Here is a 20857-nt window from a genome sequence, read left to right as displayed (position 1 = left end):
TTTCTGAACTTCATGTTGTGACTAAATGGTGATAAAATTCTTCCCAGAACTTCTGTAAAAAGCATTGTAGGCAGCAGTCCCATAGTTCATCTATGTTTAATAAAATTATTAAGCATATTTTAAAAATCTCAGTGTAATAAGGAAAAAGACCTAAGAAATGGATCTGACGTGACAGTTGGCATTATTTTTTCATGCCAAATTAAAGGCTTTAGTAAGGTAAAAGCAGATAAGACCCAAAACTCCCTTTCTGGCTCACATGTGGCACTCTGTCCGTTAAACAAATCACTCATTCAAATGAGAAAAAAGCACAGCTGGCTGAGAGCACCAAATACTACAGAAGCCAGATCATAACCTCATGCAATCCCAGACTTTTTTTTTTTTTAGTAATTAAAAAAAATCCTTTTAATAAACAAGTCTTCCACTCCAGATTATCTAGCTGAAAAAATTCCAAACTCGTTTTTCTCAGCCTTTTTTCTCTCTCTCTGTGCCTGGACCAGATGTTACCACCGTCATTCGACCAACACTATTACTTACACCAGACTCTGGTTTGGTTTCTAGTCCTGTAATGAAGCACCTGCCCTCTTTCTCATCCAAAACCAGTTATAAGCAGAATTCTAATCTGAATCTCATCTGGTGATGGGTGACATTCCTCTTCTTTTTTTCTCTTCGAAACCACCATCCAAACTTTTTTAAGCCTCGTTTTCAAAGGCCACCATGTTTTCATAAATAAGTCATTATTCACTCCAAGTATCTTTTGTTTAAAGAAACAGTGAAAAAGGCTGGGAGTTTGCAACCAAGTCTTTCTGCAGCAAATGAGTCATTAAATTCATGAACACCGATAAGCAAAGTCTTTTTTTTAATGGCTCCTCCTTCTACAGCTGTTCCACTGGCTGGGCTGTGCCTGCAGCTTGGATGGTGTCTGTAAATGCTTCCTGCAGGGCTGGCACAAACCACAGGGGAAAGCAGTGAGCATTGCTGTTACCTTTTATGTCTGCAGCTAAGAAAATGCTTGGACATCTGCTTAATAAGGCGGCTGAGGCTCTGCTGGCACCATGGCACTCAGCAGCTCACCCAGCCCCGCCACACCGTAACCTTGCACACCTATCAGCACTTCTACAACTGCCTCCCTGGGCAGCTGCCAGCCTAATCTCTCACCACACAGACATTTGCTCACCTGTGTTGCTTGATGGGCTGGGTTCCTCTGTCAGGAGACAAGGCCTCTGGGAAGGACTGAGGGCCTGAAAAACTAGACTCCATAACTTTGTGCAGAATAGGCCCCGGGTGCCTATCTGGTTTTGAATACTGTAGCAGAGAGAATAAAATTAATTAATACTCACAAGACAAAGTACATTGTTGATGCTATTCACCCTGAATTCATATCAGAGCAGGTGAAGAAGTGCTCTAGTGCATTTTTAAATCAAAATTAGGCGTTGCAAGTAACATATTCATTCAGTATTGTTTACACAGCAGAAAGGGCTAGTATTCATTATCCCCATTATGTTCTGCACATCAAAACACTGGTATCAGCATTAGCAGCAAAATCACAGACTGATCTGCCCATAACGATGGGAACAATGATCCCTTTGACTAGAAGTCTGTTTTTGTGGCTGTCCATGCAGAGACTGAGATCACAAAACACATCTCAGAGGACAGTCAGCAACTTCTTGGGTCCTTTGGTGATTTCAGTCAAACACTGCATCATCATCAGCATGTGCAACTATGAAAACCAAACTGAAGCAGCACTTGTGTCATCAGATAAGTAAGGAAAATATTTGAATCCTATCCACAGAGCCAGGTATCTTTCTGAACCAGTCTGAAACTTCTGACCTGGGAGTATCTGTGCTAGTAAGAACAGTGTAAACATAATTCTTCTTGTGGCAGGTGTAGGTGTAGGGCAGTCTCTGGGCACAGAGTGAGACACAAAGGGCTGCAAAGCAGACACTAGACATGAACAAGAACAGATTTTTTCTTCTTGCTTTGTGATTCAACTGCAATTTCAGAAAAAAAGAGTCTCTGAACTTGAATGGAGCCATAAAGTCAAAGTATAGGAAAAGCTGCACTTGGGCTTGTAAGAAGATTCCACGTTGTTAGTGGTTACTGGGCAATATCTCAGAGATATGAGATGTTAACTCACATTTCCACTCAGGTATGAAAAATAAAGCATTTTTCAGTTTTTTTTATTTTGCATTACAAGGACCTGCACTAAAACTAATAGGTGTGTTTTCCTTTTTCTTTGTTTTTTTAGTACTAGACACCTAGATATCCATGTTATCATTAAAACAGATTGGTATTGTGGGAGTGATTACATGATTACATATTTTAGAAAGAAAATAGAAATATTTTAGAAAGAAAATTAAAATAATAGAAAAAAATCACAGTGGTGAAAAATGCCTTGCTATGATACAAGAGCATAAAAATTTATGGAGAAGATAGTAAGCAAAGAGAGTGAGCAAAATTGAGTTCTTCATAATTATTGGTTTTGTCTAACAAAAGACCAAGAACTCATTAAAACAACAGACTATTATTTTCTGACTCTCACCTATTCTTATCTACATTTCTGTAGACTTCAGCAAGATCAAAAAGGAAAGTCATACAAGAATATACTCTTTTAAAAATAGGTTACATGTACTTTTAGTCCAGCCAGTCAGACTTATGACCAATTTCTATAGATAAAATCTTCACATTTTTCTCCACTGCTCTTCTCCCTCTTTCTGTTGAGTGAAACACCCATGTAAACAGGGTGAAAATTATTGCTTTCGTGCTTCTGCAGGCAAAGCTATGAGGGGCAATATGCAAAATGGTGCTGCATGCATGAAGTAAACACAAATGAAATAATAAGAAGAAACATTTTCCACTCCCATTTCCTTCAGTTACCGTGATCTTAGATGTCACTTGTAAATGTTGCAGATAAAATATTCAGACAGAAGTATGATTTTTGAGGTACTCACATTGGTGAAGGTTTTAAACTTTAATAGTTATCCTGCCAGCTGCAGAAATGAAACTGGCTTTGATTTCTGACCTGAATAAATCAATTTGAGCTATGTAAAGAATGGCTTGCTAGTGCCAAGAAACTATTTCTGTCCTGTTTTTTGAGTTTGCTCACGACAGAAAATTGAAGGTCTGAATGGCCTGTAAGACCATGAGTATGAAGTAAATCATGAAGAGCAGAGATAAGCTGTGCCTTTTGCTACACCCGTGTTTCAGGTGGATGTGGGCTGGAGCAGTGGTACACAGAGCCTTTCTTCACCACAGATGAGGAGCACCAGGACCCCAGAAGCTGCTCTGATGCTGATTAGCAAACTGTACTGAAGGTCCAGCACCCAGCACCACTCAGGCACACCCTGTAAAGGGTGTTTTTTCCCCCAGCTGAACATTTTTCCCCTTTTCAGATACAGCACTTAAAACAAAATTCCTGTAACAGTCATAAAATTCTTTACAATGAAAATGTGAATTACAGTTTAAATTGAGGGTGTGAATGTACAGGGAATTCGAACAATGCAATGAACATACCTGCATGTACCACGTTATTCATACATTTTAATATATTTAAACACAGTAGGGTTTATTCTCCTTTAGCTTAATTCCAAGTGCCACATCCCTTCTCTAAGATCTCCTCTGGAGAAAAATACGTCCTACTTTTGGGAAGAGCTTACAGCAGTATCATTTGGTGCCCTCAGAAGTACAATATGGGATCATTCCCCAGCCGTATCCCAGCAGAGCTCATCCTGCTGCTCCCACAGCTCAGTTCTCACCTGGCCTGAGCTCTGTGGAAGCCTCTGACTCTTGTGAGCTGCGGAATACTCAGCCATGATGGAGAGCAAGCTGTGAAACCCTTTCAAAGGGCTGTTCCAGTAGGCTGAAAGCATCACTGAAAGCTTATCTGTATTCAGGTTTTTTAATAGTTTTATTGCCTTCTTGGTTAATTATCTGTTCTTGTTTGAGCAATTACTGGAAAACACTGAGGCATATGGCCAAATAAATTAAAGAATAATGATAGCTTTTAAAAAAAAATTTTGCAGATTTTCAATTTTTCATGGTTTCATGGAGAAAACCATCTATTATGTACAATTACTCAACTCTCTGACAATAAAAATTCCACCCCCTGCTAGTTAATGTTAAGTGAATCTGAGCCAGGAGACAAGAAATCAGCCTCTGTCACTGACCTGCTGCATTACTCTGAGCACATAATTCCTCTGCTCCAGGCCTTGAATTCCTTGTTCTAAAATGCAGGACTCAGGGATAACAAATACCACTCAAATGCTGCGGAGTAGCTTGACACTGTTGTCCTGGTGTTATGCAAACAGAAACACCCATCCTTCCCCCAGGCTTTACTTAGCTCTTCCCCCTCAGTGATTTCTCCAAAATAGTAAAAGGTCCAGAAATTCACGTGGCATTGGAAGAGAGGTGATGTGGGGATCCCACTTCAGAAAGAACTGAGAAGGCAGAGGGGTCAGCTTTAAGTGACATTCAGAGAGGTTGCCTCAAGGAGGAAAAGAGCCAGGGATTTTTCTGGGCGGGCTGAGCTTGCACAAAAGCTCATCAGGTGGTACATTTAACATCCTTACTGTTCCCCTATGCTCTGTATGTTCTGTTCCCAACTGGCTCTAGACAGAGGACAGTAAATTCAGGTTTGTCTATTCTGGCAGTTCTTCCTAAGTATTCATGTGATACAGGAATGGGAAATTCGCTCTTGATCTTAGCTGATACATCAAATGGTAATTCAGGTAAAACCACAGAGTAATCCTTTAAAAGATTTAAGTGCATCTCTTGCTCGACATGTATTAATTGTATTTCTGTCACAGCGACTGAAAAGATTTTATTTCCTACTACTATTAACAAAAGGCAAAAAGATGCAAAAAGAGCATTTTTTGTCCCTTGTTTGAAGAATTTCAGAAACCTGGAGCTAGTGATTGCAAGCTACTAGAAACAAGTGTAGTGAAAATTGAAACCACATAGTACAGCAGGAAAAGCATATTAACCACCTCAGAGGGAATGTGATGGGAAACTAATAGATCCCCTTGGCACAATGGGAGAAGGTGTTAAAAACCACGAGGCCACTTTAAAAAGCCATGACAATTCTCAAAATCACCAAAGGAATGTCAAGGTTTCAGCTGACTCTTTTTTTATTCTTACTTTTTTTTCCATGACATGTTTATCAAGTTGTGCGAATTTAAAGAAAGCCTCTACTCTATGTGGAAAAAGCAGGTAGGAATCAGGAGCCACCCTGCCTCCTCCTGTCACCTGCATGGTCTGTGAGGGTGCACCAAGCACTTGTTTTTCTAGGGGGGGGAGACTGACAAAGTCCTTTTGACTATGTGGAGAGCTAAATGTTTGCTGCAGCCCTTTAAATATCTCTTGGAAGGAGGATGATCCCTGGGAAGGGGTACATAATACTTGGGAAGCCCTAGGTTTCATGCATTAGGTGAAATTAAAATGAATCTCCTGTGTGTCTCAAAGATCCTGAATTAAAAGCCAGCACATCTATCTCTTCCTGGCTGAAGAATTATAGCAAGATTACAACTGCATTAGTCTTTAAATCCAAGAGGCTAGAAACCCTAGCAAGAAACCTTAGCAAGAAATTAAGTGTGTTGCTGCCAGAATGCTTGGGAAAAGCAGTGGACTTGGAGGAGATTCAGGAAATCCTAGGAGCTATGTTCAAACAGATATTTATGAATCCTTCTTACAGTACACAGTATTTCCCAACTAATTTGTATCTCTAACAAAATAATGAAATCGCTGTGGAGGATAAGTCTTGCTACAGGTGAGCACAATTACCAGTGATGAGCAGCAGGAGTTCAGAGAGAGCACAGCTGTCCTGACAAATTCCAGCCTTTATTTCACTTCTCAGAATCACAACTGAGCAGAAGCAGGGAGTGGAGGAGATGTAATACATTTGAGTGTGGGAGGAAAAATGACTTCACTGAGGTTGGTCAGGCTCTTTATAGCCACAAACCACTTGAAACCCTGTCTGCTATACCCTGGGTCTTGGGAAATAAGTTAAACCTCTTTCTAAAGCAACACATTTGGAAAGATAAGATGGACCCTTTACTAAATATAGCAACCTCTGGGTCAAAAGGTGATGGTTCTTTCAGAATAGTCATCAAGAATAAGGAACTTTATGCAACTCTTCTTAGGTCTCCACAAAAGCATTCCTCTCTGTGGAGGAAGAAAGAGAAGTGTGAAAAGCCTAAAAGCATCACCAGGTCTATTCAAAAGAGACAAGAGAAAAATCCAGAGAATCTTCCAGGGAAAGACAGAAAAGTGACATAAATGGGAAAACTCTCTTGCTTGTAGGAGGAGCTCGTGGAGTGGGAAAAGAAACAACTTCCAGGATTACATAAACCAAAATGCCAGACTGGAGGAGTAGTCTCCAGAAAATAACTGCGCTAATTTATCTCTTTATTAGCTCCTGGAAATGAAGAGAACTAGGATTTCTCCCCAGGCCCCTGTGGTGGCAGCTGCAGATGGGAATGGCAGAGGGATCACATCCAGGCTGCTGCCTGAGCCCCTTTCCACCCAGCAGATATGCCTGAGGATGATCTCTGGTTTCTGAGGGGGGTCACTCAGCCATTCCTACAAAATACCTTTCCAAAGTCCCTTTTCTGCTGCCTCATCATACCCCTGCCCTTCTTTCCACCTCCAATCTGGCAAGTTTTGTAAATATTTCATGAGCTGGTTGCATGCATTCCTGCACTAAAATCTTCCTGACAATAGAAACCATTATTACCCTGCACTGTTACACTATATCCTGCACAAGGTCATTCTGTTTTTCTTCCTTACCATCTTCCCAAAGGGAGAATGCATTAATGGCAAGGAGAAAACAGTTGCCTGCACACAGCCACAAGAACAAGAAAGTGGTATGTGGCACTCAAAATGTCAGGCTGAAGAGCATTAAAAACTGAAAAGCAAATTTGGATTAAAATAGTAAATATAATGATGGTTTTCTATCTCTGTGTCCAGAATCTACAAAGTGCTACTACTTCAGCCAGTATGGCTATGGTTGTGGCAAAATAAAATGACAAAATATTGCGCTGAATTACAGTGAGAAAAAGGCAAAGAACATATTCTTAGTGTTAACCAAGGCTTACTTCACAGGATAGACTAAAAGGATCATGAACTTTACCTTTTGCTGCCCTCGTTACAACCCAACAACATTTCCAACAGCTTTTTTTTTAGGGGCTAGAAATAATATGACTGAATGAACTGAAAGTGAGAGAAAACACTGCACAAGGTTGCCCAAACTGTGATTTTGTCAATTTAGTGGAGCTATCTTCCTTCTTGAAAGAGTATATTTTTCCTGAATTACAAAGGATATCATGAGCATATATAGGAGCACAACAGTGGTGTTCCTACAAAACAGAACTTTTAGTGAATACAAGCAATGCTCTGACAACCTCTCTGTCTTAGCAGTGAGGCTCTGCTTACTCTAAATTGGTTAAAAGTGCTTATCTTTATCTCTAAATTAATTTTATGTAAACTAGGAGTTGAGAAATCTTTGGTTAAGTGGGCATGAGTGCTCACTTTTGCCTAACTCCCTCTATTTTGATGGAATCTGGCAAATAAGCTAGTCATCCCTTTAAGGAACATGAAGATACTTTTTTTTTTAAAAAAGGAGTTAATAATTTAGAAAGGTTTGATACATCTTTTATATTTTCCTATTATATTGCTACCAGGATCCTTCTTCCAATGGCTTTGTTCAAAGTAAGACAGCACTGACTGTGTGTGACCAGGGGAAAGAGAATAACATGTACTGGAAAATACCTTGCTAAACAAATACCAGGGCTAAATAAATTGGTTGTCTTCAAATTCCTTATTTCAAACACACTTTACATATTTCATGATTGTGAGACTGTAATGACTTACATATAATTATATTCAGAAAGTGACTAAATATATTTCAAATTTAGTTTGAGCAGACTAATTTCTTTCTGTAAACTAAAGTACCTTTAACTAAAGACCCAGAAAAATGAGACCATCTGCATGGTCTTCCCTCGGGCATTTATTTACATGTGTAAATTTAGTTCTAGATTTTGAATTTACTCTGAATTAACTGTGACAAATCTCTATGTTTTTTCATGCAGGTTCATAAATTGTTGGAAGACCTGACATCACTTGAATTCAAGGACCCCCCACTACATATACAGACACGTAGGAGGGCAGGAATTTCTAGAAACTATAACAGTTATTTCTACTGCTGAATGCAGAGCTGGGGGGCTCAGCAAAGTCTGCTACATGAACAAAATGTGCCAGGATCCACTGAAATAACTTTAGCAAAAAAAATTCTCTGCTTTCCATTAAGAAGCCCGACAGAAAACATTTTATGAAAGAGGTGAGAATTGTGGTTCCCATTGCTCAGATGTTAATAGCAGCATGACGATGTGCTGCCATCAGCAGCAGGAACTCAGCCAGGCTATTAAGTGCTGTAGCTGGCAGGATTACTTACATTTTGCAGCTGGACTTGGCTTTGTGCCATACAGTCCGACTTTGCCATCATGCTGGAAGCATTTAGGCTGTAGGTTTTCCTATTCTGCGTTTCCTTCAGCTGTTCGTGAATTTGCTTTGTTTGTTTCCTGCAGAGAGAAATAAAACTCATGTAAGAAAGAGCTCACTTGATCTTCTGCTACAGCCATGATACTTTTATAGCCAGAGCTCCCTTTGTTCAAAACTTCGCCGTATTAGATGAGCCAGCTGAGCTAATTCCCTAATGTCTGATATTCCAGTGCAGCAGTTGTTTCCTGGCAAGGCTTAACAAAGGGGAAAAAAACCCCACCTCCTCTGTTTTAAACTATCTTCTATTCTCAGATTACTATAATAGTATGCTCGTTGTGTCAGTGCAGAATTTTGTAAGATCATCTACTGCACATTTAACAATAGCTTGCAAGTTAGTCTGAATAATAAAAAAAGCATTTTGCCCTGATTTGGTAAAAAAGATTTTGGCAAACAAAAAAGGCATTAGTCACTGCTGGCTATAAAAACTGATGAATTATCAAAGATTTCTGCTGGCTGATTAGACTTGACCTATAACCCATCTTGTATAGAGCAGCTTCTGCTTATATGCTTAAACCTGGAAAAAACATCAGTATGGCCTCTGAGGCTGTGTTTTTGACTTATTATACTGTAATCCACCATGTCAGAGCTAGGAATACCACTAGATGAATTCCTTGCATTATTCAGGAGATAACTATACTGTTAACAAAGACTTTCTGTTTCTGCCACACTCTACTGAATGGGAGTGACAAACAGTTTTTAAGTTCTGTACATGATAGAGGATATGAGACAGCAAACTTTAAATATTACTTTTATCTTCTGCAAAAAGATAGCTGGGCAAAAACTGTTGTCAAAATACATTTAAGGCCTTTTATCACTTTCTTTTTTTTTTTGTGATAAGCTACATTGTCTGGGAATATCAGTTTTCAACAATCATGAGCAAAAACTTCACAATGCCATTTTAATTCTTTCCTTCCTTCCCTGCTTCCCTTCTCTCCCTAGAAGATGCATCTCCAGCATTGAACCTACAATGGCCTTGGAAACCACCCAGCAACCTCAAGGACTCGCCAGTAGCAGCGTTTCATTATGCCACCAGCAGGTTTTGGACAGCTGCTGGTGCCAAGCCAAATTTCAGAAGGAAGTGATTTCAGCCAAGTGTTGATAAGAGATAAAGAAAATACAGCCTTTTTATAGAGAAATTTAAATGTTAGCAAAGAAGCTTCAGCAACATTTTGAAACATTTCTGGATGATTTTATTGTGGAAAGTCTTATGACATCATCAAGCTTGGTAGGATCTTACTTGAGCCAGGCAGTGAATTTGACACTGAACGAAGTATAGAAGTAATTTTAATTTCTTATTCACAGTGGATCTGCAGGAAGGTATAAGAAACCAGAGGAAAATTACTTACTTATGTGTTCAGTGGAGGGGCCTGTGAGAGAGGACAGGTTCCCTCAATATGAAAATAAGTGGTGAGAAGCACCACGGTTCAGGTATTCAATTTTAATAATATAGTTTTTAATAATTATTGAGTCCCTTAGTTTTGGTTCAGCATGACACAATGTAAACATTGGCCTAAATTCAACAAATTGCTGCTTAGAAGTATTTGTTATGGCTCGTTTCCTGAGAACAGGTCATAAGCCAGAACAAATCTAGAACTCTACAAGTTCCTCTTGGGTTTTCTGCTTGCATCCCATTTTGAAGCAAATGAAAAAGAATGAATTTATATTGTAAGCATGTTACAAATATTAGTGGCATGTTTTGAGTATTGCTAGGAACTCATAATCAGCAAAATTTATGAATAGGGATAGGTGAGGAAATAATTTCTCAGGCACAAAAACTTTTGAAATTTTCCTTAGCCAAAATTTGTAGAATTAATATTGGAATAATCCGAATAGATATATAATCTGAAGGATTATAGTGTCAAATTAAATTAGTCAGTTGAGTCTGAACCATCTCTTTTAAAAAAGTTTTTAATATCTACTAATTTTTGAATCCAATGAAATTGAACAATTTAATTTATAAAATGTCTAAATGAGCTCTTTAGCTTCTCATAAAATTCCAGGGGAGATTCATACAAAAACAACTTTAGAGTTTTTTTATGAACAACTATTTATTTTCTGACCAGCTAAATTACATACACTGAGGAAATTAATAAATCTATTCCTATGTCCTGCTGGAAAACCAGCCTTTTGCATGTTGGTCTCCAAAATGGTTAGGGAACATTCAGGAATTTTCTGAGTGGAGACTCTGTGTAAGAACAATGATAATGAAATATGATCACAGCAGCAGACTTGGGGAATCTCTCTTATACACACAAAATGAGAATTTAATTAGGAAAATAACAAAATTTTTGGATTTGTTTAGAAAAATAAATAGAGGTTTTTTTATGTATATAAACACGTGTAAGTAAACTGGAATATCCAGCTTCACTACTGCAATCTTTAAGACTACAATTGAAAATTCTGAAGGTAATTTGCTGAAAAAAACAATCCAATCATTAATTTCCTTTTATGTTCATGCAACCTAACATTAATATTAGGTTTATGCATATTAATTTTGCCAAACTATAGGATGCACAGCTATAAAACTAGGAACTATTAATAATTCAAAGTTACTTGCTGATTAATAAATTTATTTTATAATTTTTGTTTTCAAAACAAATGGCTCTTCCGTGTTCTACTTTAGAGTTATTTGGCAACGAAGTGTTCTTACTTCAGCAAGAAATAAAAGCCACTAGTTACTTGTAAAAGTCTAAGCTGTAAAGGGCAGCCCATTACTGTACTCTTCATCTGTTGCTAACACTTCCAGCACTTTCTTGATTAACCCCAAAAGGAATAATTGGAAGGGCACAGAGTTTAATTATAGTCCTAAACTTTCTCAGATTGAATCTATTTTGAAAAAGGACTTTTAATTCAATGGCACATAGGGAAGTGCCTATTTCTAGCAGCTGGTATTATAGAATTGTCAGACTAAGTAAGTGAGGGTCAGGATCTTCATGGAAACTTTTCTCTTAACGGATGCACTATTCAGAATTTCTGTATCTGTTAGCAATATTCTAAATTTTTTGTACATCAAATGAAACCCCAAGATAACCCCCATGCAGGAGGAATGCTTTGATAATTCTTAGGCATAGTCAGGGTATGCCTGATAAAGAAGCTCCCAAAAATCTGCTGACTAAAAGCTAACATATGGTAAGTGTTGAGGCACTTTAAATTTTTGGGTTTTACACCCTTAAGACACTGGCCAATGTTACATTTACAATTTTACCTGGCCTCCATGTGACCCGGTCTAGACACTTTTATTTACTTTTTGGACAGCAGCAGATGGAGCCACAGCCAGGGTGTTGGGGATCGATCAGTCTCCTTCCATTACTCGACTCACACATTGTCTGAGGCCTCCTGACTGAACCAGGGGTGCTCATTTTCTCATAACTCTCCAAACTTCAGTTCCCAGAGTCTGGCACCAGCCCACTTCAGCTCTTCTCAGTAACTCGTATTTATAATGAAGACAGAGCCCCAAACCCAACACCCCCACCTGCTCCTGACACTATTGTCCTGTAATTTCCTCTTTCAAGTGTTACTCCCAGTCATTACTTTCAGACTTAGCTCTCCCCACCACCTCATCAAAGCCAAGGTGTTTTGCAGCCTGTTCCAGCCCAGCTCTCACCAAGCAGTGCAAGACCAAGAGGGGCACTGTGAATAACAGAGGGGCATTTTATTCACAGTATGCTCAGTCATTGACTGCATGCTCTTCCTACTGACAATCCCATTCTGCCTTTTCTGAAACTCTCTTCATCAGCAAAACCCTCAAGCTTTCTAGGAAGATTCTTGCTCCCTCTTTCTTCTAAGATCTGCAGATCTAAAATGCATAATGACATCTCTAATGCCGTGCCAAAGTGGCTGTCTCTGCTCACAGTTTTCACTACAACAAAGGAGTTTGCAGAGAGGAACTCTCCTGCCAGTCTGTCCTTCCCAGCTAGCATCACTGTCACTCTGGATGACCAAAGAACAATTAAACAAAATCCCTCAAGAATTAGAATAATTAGGAATACTTAGAAAAAATGTGAACCAATTCAAATCTTCACTCAAATCACACATGACCTACCCCTGAAGTTTGAGGGGAAGAAAAAGGGGAAAAAACACCTGGTGACTTTTTTTCTCTGATGGAAATGTCAGTTTAAATTTTTTTCTAAATAAAACCCAATCCTCACTAGATTTCCTAGACATTAAAACAAATTCTAGAAAGGGGGATTCAGATAAACATCCAAACATTTAAATAGTGCCAGCCTTCACATTTCTGATGCTCAGCCACCCTGACTAGCTTCATGCAGGTACTTTTTATATTGATTTGTGTTCTCTCATTAACTCCAGCTGGAACAGGAATGAAGGATGGCACCATACAGAACATATTTATAGATACAGCAGCACTCATGTAACTGCTAGGAGGTTTTTGCAACTCAAATTATACACATAACAATAAATTTTATAAAATAATATTCAGTTGTGAAGATAAAAGAATAGACTAGATAGCATTTCACTTGATAGTAGAGATGATTTCACTACTTGGATGAGTCAAAGTGCTTCTGTGTTACAAATACTAATATGCATCTTTATCAATAGGTTGCTGTATTAGCTACAGGTTACAGATATCTGCAGAGAACTTGTTTCTGCATTTCTAACTTTACTTTTGTTCTCAGCATAGAGAAAGAAAAGGGACATTCAGGGATGTGAAATGAAATGCAAAAAGGAAATGGCATGTTTAAACTGTCATTTTCAGAAGAGCAAAGTAATTATTGCACTGATAGCAAAAGACACGAACTTATTACTGTCAAAAAAAAGAACTGGAAATGACACAATCTATTCTATCCTGATAGCAGAAAATAGAAAGAAGAACACATATTACTCCTGTTTACTTTTTGGGGGGGATTTAGTGTAGCCATGGGGAACTGCTGTAGCCTGACCAGAGATAAGAGCAACTTCAAAACGAGGGGAGAAGCTGAAGCACTCTAAGGCTGTAAAAAGGACAGCAGCTAAACCCCAAACACAGCAGAGGCAGGCTCTTACTTTGTTTTGAAGTAGAATGCTGCACAAAGCATGCCCACCACGACGATGCCAAAGACGATGCAGGCAATGGAGAGCACCTGGCGCTGGTAAACCTCCTCGCTCTCTGTGGACAGCAAAAGGCACAGTTAGGACAGCACAGGAAAGGGCACCTGCGAAAGGGGACTGCAGCACCTCGCGTCTCACTAATGAGGGATGGATACGAGACACTTGGAGGTCTGGGCTGGCCAATTCCTCCACAGAATGGATGCTTCTTGGAACCTCTCCTCTAGATAAGGTTCATACAGTTGTGGCCTCCTCAGGGAGTTTTAGGAAATGGCCCCAATACACTCTGAGTGATACGTAATAATGACAATCAGTACAGTTTAATCTTTTCTCTGCCCTACATGCTATTTTTCAACTAACAAAGAGCCTACCATCAATTGGATAAAGAGCCCTACAACCATGGAGTTTTTCTGGTTTAAGGAAAGAACCATCAGAGCTCTTGTAATGTCCCACAAGAGTCAGAGCTCTTCTTTAGCTACCCCAAAAATGTAAGGTTTTCGTGATTTGAGTGGTGATTACAATGCCTTACTCCCATGTCCTGAAGCTGATGCAAAACATGCCAGAGTAAAGAATTAACTCAATGAACTTGCATGGAACCCAATGACTATTTTGCTCCAAAGCACCAGATATTGCTTTAATAGGCATCTATTTTTAACAAACCAAGTTTTCTTTATAAATCTCATAATATTCTAATTAACTTTAAAACAGGAAGAGAAGGAAAGTAAGAAAAAGAAAAAAAGCTAAGGAAATAAGAGAAAACACTCATTCATGACAGCAGACAGGAGCTGATAAGGAACTGGAGATTCACAAATTCAATTAATCAACAGCTCCTTAAGTGTTATACTTTACATTTATTATTTCAACCACTTTTCTAGTTCAAAGTGCTAACATGCTAAACAGATTGCTATTTTTTAAGATCGGTTTCTCCAAACATGCAGCATACAAACCAGTATTTTCATCCACATATTTCAGGTAGTAAGCCAACATGCAGGCTTATCAAAGCACAGTACAAGCAAGCACTGTGCACTGACAAACCTACATTTCCTTCCTAGGCTGGAGCTCTTCAGTGCAGACACCCCCATTGATGTGAAAACACCAGGCACACATGTCAAGTAGGTGGCAGTAGCTCCAAGTTTGTAACTCTCAGGTTCACAACAAAGATTGCATGAAACACCGAGGTAAATCTAGACAAATCATTAAAGACTATGTACAGTATCCTAAGCAGTACTAATTATTAATTTTTCAAGAATGAATACCACAGTGCTGTTACTAAGCGTTTGGAATCTTAAATATGAGCATTTGTTTCTTGTAAGCCCCAGTCCTTTTTTTGTAAGCTATTAAAAATAAAATTATGAGTATCAAATCTTGTTTTTTTTATTACTTGTCTACTTGCTCTCTCAAACAACACCACAGTGATACAGAAGCCCCTCCTAAGATACAAAATGTCCTCAGCTTCTGCTGACATTTCCCCATAATTTAAATTTGAAATGCTAAAAGTTGTAATCTAAAATATTATCTTAAAAATAAAAAGAAGCAAATAGGCTTTTCACCTGTCTAAAATGTAAGTGGAAAATTTGTAATTAAAGGGGAAATCCTGTTCACATTGCACTAAAACTGATTCTAGTACACGCCTATTCCTCATTGGGAGGTACAAAATCTGGATCTAGAAAGTAAATCCTCACTGGCAGTGAACGAAATGTTTAGAGTTTAATGTCTTTTGTTTTGTTTTATTTGTTTGTTTGCTATTAAAAGCAATTGTGCCAACACAATTACCCACCTTCCATTTCCACGGTAATGCACAAATTTAACAAATTTTGAATTCTTCTGTTGACGTGAATCACACTGAAAATAATTCTAAAAATCTTCATTTCAGCAATTGTTAACCTGTTCTGCCTGAATACTGATTTCAGCACCTACTGCCACAACTAAACCATCTGTAGTTATGAACTGCAGTTTCACTCAAACATTCCATAAAAATTGCAATACAAAATATGTTAATTAAAATAAACTGATTTAAGTAATATGTGCAAATAGGCTTAATTTTGATTTTTTTCAACAGAAGTCCTCATTAAATACTTTTTTTCCCCTTGCTATTTTTTTTTGAGAAATTATGAGTTTGATGCAGCTGTGCTCCTTTGTCGGTCCTGAATAGTGACCACTGTCTTGTTAAAGATGCTTTAGAATAAGCCTGACCAAGATAGAAGCAATTCAGAGACCAGACAATATTATCTTGCTGAAACAACTATGTGAAGATTTAAGTCTTTTGTGTAGTCAGATTAGTCCCTGTCACCACCTTCAACACATGCTGATCAATACTTTCTTTGCTTTTTGTTTACTTTGTACAGTGTGTGTTTAAAGCAGTACTTATTGATTAACTGTACTCCATTTCTTAGACACCTTTGTTCATTTTTTACACCCTTTAAATGTTTATGTATTGGATTCCACCATTTTTTTGTCTCCAACATCTTTAAATATAACCACTTCGGCATTTTTCCATTCTCTAATCTTCCACATTGGCTTTATTTAAAAATCACCTTCTTACTAACAGCAACATAATGTCTTTCTCTGCAAACTTCAAAGGTCTCCTCATGGTTGCCTTGATTTAACCTCACTATTGTGCTAAGCACAGATAGCACAGCTGAGATCCTCTCCAGACAAGGAGCACGGAAAAGGGCCTGAGGCAGGAGATGGCTGTAGCCAAGCATTGCAAAGCACTTGGGCTCTCATGTAACAGAAAGCTGTAGAAATCAAAAGTGTAGAAAAGAGAAGAGCTGCAAATTCCTTCTCCTTCACTCAAGGATTTGCATCAGCTGGTGCACACACGTATTTACATACTGAAACTAACTTCCCAAGGTAAACTAAAGTGTGCCTGAAATGTTAAGTCTCTCTTTATTCACATATATTCATATGTTCCTTGTGATGCACATCACCTCAATTACAGTCTGTTGAAATAAACACTCTTGGGAGAGGATTCCTCATTTAATGAGCAGCCAAGAAAATATTTCTGCTAAACACCAAAATATAAACTGCCATGGATATTTCTGGATAATCCATTTGAGGATAAGACTACAGAACATGAATTTCACCAAGCATTCAAATTACAAAAAATACACAACCTCTACTGAGAGAAATGCGACCACAGTGCTGAAAAGTAACATAGTAAACTCTTTAGATGCAGACTGTTTAATAAAAATTATGGAAAAAAGATCTTCTCAGAACACAAAGGCAAGACAAACTCACATGGCACATTGAGCCTGTAAGAAAGGCTGGTTCCCACAGAAAAGTCCCCATTCATTGTGTGCCCTGTTACGTGTGGAGCCCACTGTCAATCATGCTATTGATTGTTTCTTATTTTCTATCCTGTTACAAAATTTTCTGAGCTTATCCCACTCATTTGCTGCTATTATGAAACACAAAATTACTTCTTGCTCTTACCCATTGCTCACACCAGAGTTAAATTTCATGTCCATTATGAAAAAAGATACACATCATATTCAAGGTACTGGGGATTTGGGTTTTTTAATTCTCTTGCTCTTTAAAATTTGCTCTTACAGGCTGTACCCTGTTTGCTTTATGCATGTGGAAAGACCCGCTGAAGCATACACATACATCTTTAGAGGATTAAAAAGTGTAGGGTAGACACATTTTTCTCATGACTGTTATTTCTAATGGATATGGTAGTTTTTTTACTGTACATAAGCTGAAACTTGCCTCTTCTTTTTGAATTTAATATAAAAGGAAGAATGCTGGTACGAGGTCCTTGAGTATGATTATAACCATATTACTGAGGGAAAAATAGTTAATTAAAACAGATTATGTTGGCTTTGTCAGCACCTAAATCCACAATATCATTGCCAGCCATAATCACTGGATCCTCCAGTTCTATTGTGTGTTTTGAGCTGAAATATCCTTGAAAGGGATTTCAAATATGAAGAACAGCAATGTGCATGTGGCCCATGAAAAACAATAACAAAACAAAAATAGCAACTTTTCCCCTTGTGCTTATTTCAATGGCTTTTGAATAAAATCTCAATATGGTCACAAGCAACACAGAGAATAATTATTGACTATTCAAACCAAGCCAACAGAGAAATTATGATATTTACCATACAAATGCATTACTTAACCTTTGCTCTACACAGAAAAAACTCCCTGAAAATGAATAAACTTGCACATTAATTTTTATGCTGAAGTTTTTACTCCCAGCCCGAAAAGCACAAACCCTAACAGCATCCAGCATCCCCCTACCTTCCCCACTCCCTTCTCCTAGAAGGACCCACTCTGCATCACTGCAAGTAATAACACACTATAAAACAAATATGGGAAACCCTTTATCTTGTCATTGGTATATAGGAAAACCAATAGCTTTCCATGTGCACAGAGCCAGCTTTTCCTCAATACATTACAAGGCAGCATGCAGGCAGAGCTTTGGGGTTTTTTGTCCCCATGCGAAAACTGAGCCATGCAGGTGCAGAGAACTGGGCACTGTGACTTTTGCTATGACCTCACTGCTATGCTTTTTGCATTTCTCTTGATTCCCTGCCCATACCTTTCCCGCCACACCTCAATTCCACATGGTATTGGAATATCCTGCAGAGCCAGAACCTCACTTCTGAAGTGAACCTCAATTGTATCATTTGGAACTTAAACCCTCTTTGGTGTCCAGCACCCTCAAAGTCCCATAGACAACAAGGGAGGAGGACTACATGGAAACCACATACACAGTATCAGGATTTCCAATAAAATATGGATTCCCATAAGTTAAAAGAGAGTAGTTAAAGCATGTTGCTCAATATACTTAGATTTATATGTGAGAAGTACTGAACTATATACAGCATTCTAAATTTAATTCACGAAGAGAATAAAAAAAGCCTGCATGTTCCACAAAATCTGTGATTGCCTTAGCATCAGACGTTCCACTCTCCCAAGAGTCTTCTCTGTTCTTTCACTTGCAAAAACCTACTGTACAGATTCTCTGCCATATGCTGTGGCTTGTGCTAAGGCAGAGCAAAACAGTTGAAATGCTATGAGGCACAGTTCACAAATTTCTTCTTTGACCTTGGGTAAGTCAAGACCCTTGTTCTTTCTGTAACCACAAGGATATTGTCGCTTCCATTGCAGAAATTAACATGACAGAATGTAATATAAACATATTAATCTCTAAAGGAATGAAGTCTTCGCAAATACATGAAATAGATAAACCCACCCCAGACAATTCTGTTCCAACATCTTTAAGAGCATATGGATTACTTCACATAAAAGATCATGTTTTATTCTAAGTCTCAGTTACTTTTATAAAACACTGAGTTTTCTTCCTCAGACTTTTGTCTGTCTGGGTAGAATTTCTCTTTTAAAAGGGATTCAAGAACACTTAGGTCCCCAAATCAGAAGCGGAAGTTTTTATCTGCAATCATTTGCAGAAAGGACGGAGTCAAGGTCAATTGCACAGATTCCCATCTCAAACTGGAAACAGAGCAAGCTGACTTCTGCTGGCAAAAGTTCATAAAACATTTCACGGTTTGGACAGTGATTCTCTCTTGGGAAGAACTGTTCGATAATTCTGATTGTAACAAAGATGAACGAAATAATTTTCTTCTCCTAGTGGAACGTCCACAGCACAAGGATCTTAATGAAAGCAAAGTGAAATAGATGCAGCCCATTATATATTACAACTGCATGAGATTTACATGGCATTTAACACTAGTGAGATCATTTTCTGTATACACAGAGGACAGAAAAGGAAAGGAAGAGCGCTCAACTTGTCTGACTGACCTATTTTGAGTACTTGACTCTACAAGTTAATGCTGCATTGGCACTGGTTTTGAATGAGATTAAAAATGAAGGAATGAATTAAGTGTAATGTTATACACTCATCGTGAAAAGGGATGCAAAGGTATGTGCTGTAACTCTGAGGCTGAGCTCTCAATTTTAGGTTGGTGAGTGAAATGTGAAATCTCAATCAAAAAGTAATGAAAGAACATCGTCAAATAAAATGAGCCAAATACTGAAGAGTTCTTGGGGAAAAAAAAAACCAAAACAGGCTAACTTTATACAGGGATGTCTTTTGTTATCGATGGTTACAGCAGGAGCGAAGGTGCCAATACTGTTAATAAGTGCTACTTGTTTTAAAGTGAAAATTTGATAAGCACTTTTAAACAGCAAGATCTTAATTCTGAAGGTGAATTAATTTTAACTTGGGTCTCCTAAGAAACTATCTTTTCTGTTTATCTGCAGGGAACTTGGGATTTGTGCCAGCTGCAACCAGAACTCAAATCTGACAAACTCCCAAAGCCATATCTAACTACCTTCACTGCAACATATTCATTAAACATTAGGCTTGAAATAGCCCCATAGGAAGCTAAGGGATGAGAGGTAACTTCATTATAAGAAAAATTTTTGTTACAAGTCCTTTTGTATTGACAATTTATGAGCAACACAAGCCAATACTATTGCAAACTTTATCAATTTTCATTTTATTTCTAGGACCGATAAGGTCAGTCACCAACCAAATTCACTACCTAAATCTCAGCAGTTCCCTATGTGCGTGCGCTAATTTTACTTGCTGAATTATTCAGTTTTAGAATTTATTATAGCAATTCTAAGTTTCTCCAAGACCTTCGACTGTTGCAAGAATATATCCAGTAAGCCAACCTGTACTATGTTCCTATTATATACTAATAAGAATTGAAATTACATATGAACCTTTCTTTTTATCTTATTAATTTTTGATACAACCCAAATATACATGTTTTAACTTGAGTTTTCTAAGTATAAGAGAAAGATAAATATGCAGGCAATTCTCCCTCCTTCCCCAAACTTAATTTTCAGTGTAGATATAAGGGAAAAAATTTAGCTGGGTAATAGAGGCTGACAGCTAAAAAATCTATGGTGGTATTTTAGACAATGAGAACACTGAAAAAACTTATGATAAAAAGAGTAAAGCTGTTGCAGACTGTGATCCTGTGCAGCAATCTTCCTGCCTGACGGCTGCCTGCACTTTTGCTGATGTGTGAAAGGGATAAGCAGCTAAGATACAGCCCCCTAAGGAGGAAGAGTCCCACAGGAGGAGAAACTTGACAGCTGGCGGAGAGAAAAAGAACCCACTAAAAGATCTGAAACATTTCATTTCTATTTTACATTATGCCACTGTTGAGGACATTTCTACTAAATTGTATCAGGGCACTGAAGAAACAGTATCGTAGTAATAGGATGTGAAATCATGGGCCAAACATCTAGACCTAAACAAGATGAACTCGTGCCCTAA

The 20857-nt window shown here is 38.2% G+C and overlaps 1 protein-coding gene across 1 annotated transcript in view; it reads right to left on the bottom strand.

The window, feature by feature from the left end:
* The window catches only part of NRG3 (neuregulin 3), a 372404-nt gene that overhangs the window by 35105 nt on the left and 316442 nt on the right, over positions 1-20857 (bottom strand). The window contains exons 5-7 of the mRNA XM_048310800.1: positions 13552-13654; positions 8444-8570; positions 1175-1302 (exon numbers count right to left, since the gene is read on the bottom strand). Coding sequence (XP_048166757.1) covers positions 1175-1302; positions 8444-8570; positions 13552-13654 — 358 coding nt within the window. The remainder of the gene's footprint in view (positions 1-1174; positions 1303-8443; positions 8571-13551; positions 13655-20857) is intronic.

Source organism: Corvus hawaiiensis, chromosome 8 (assembly GCF_020740725.1).
Source record: "Corvus hawaiiensis isolate bCorHaw1 chromosome 8, bCorHaw1.pri.cur, whole genome shotgun sequence".
NCBI classification, from domain to species: Eukaryota; Metazoa; Chordata; class Aves; order Passeriformes; family Corvidae; genus Corvus; species Corvus hawaiiensis.
Note: the sequence above shows the minus strand (reverse complement) of the source record. Positions and strands in the feature narration are given on the sequence as shown.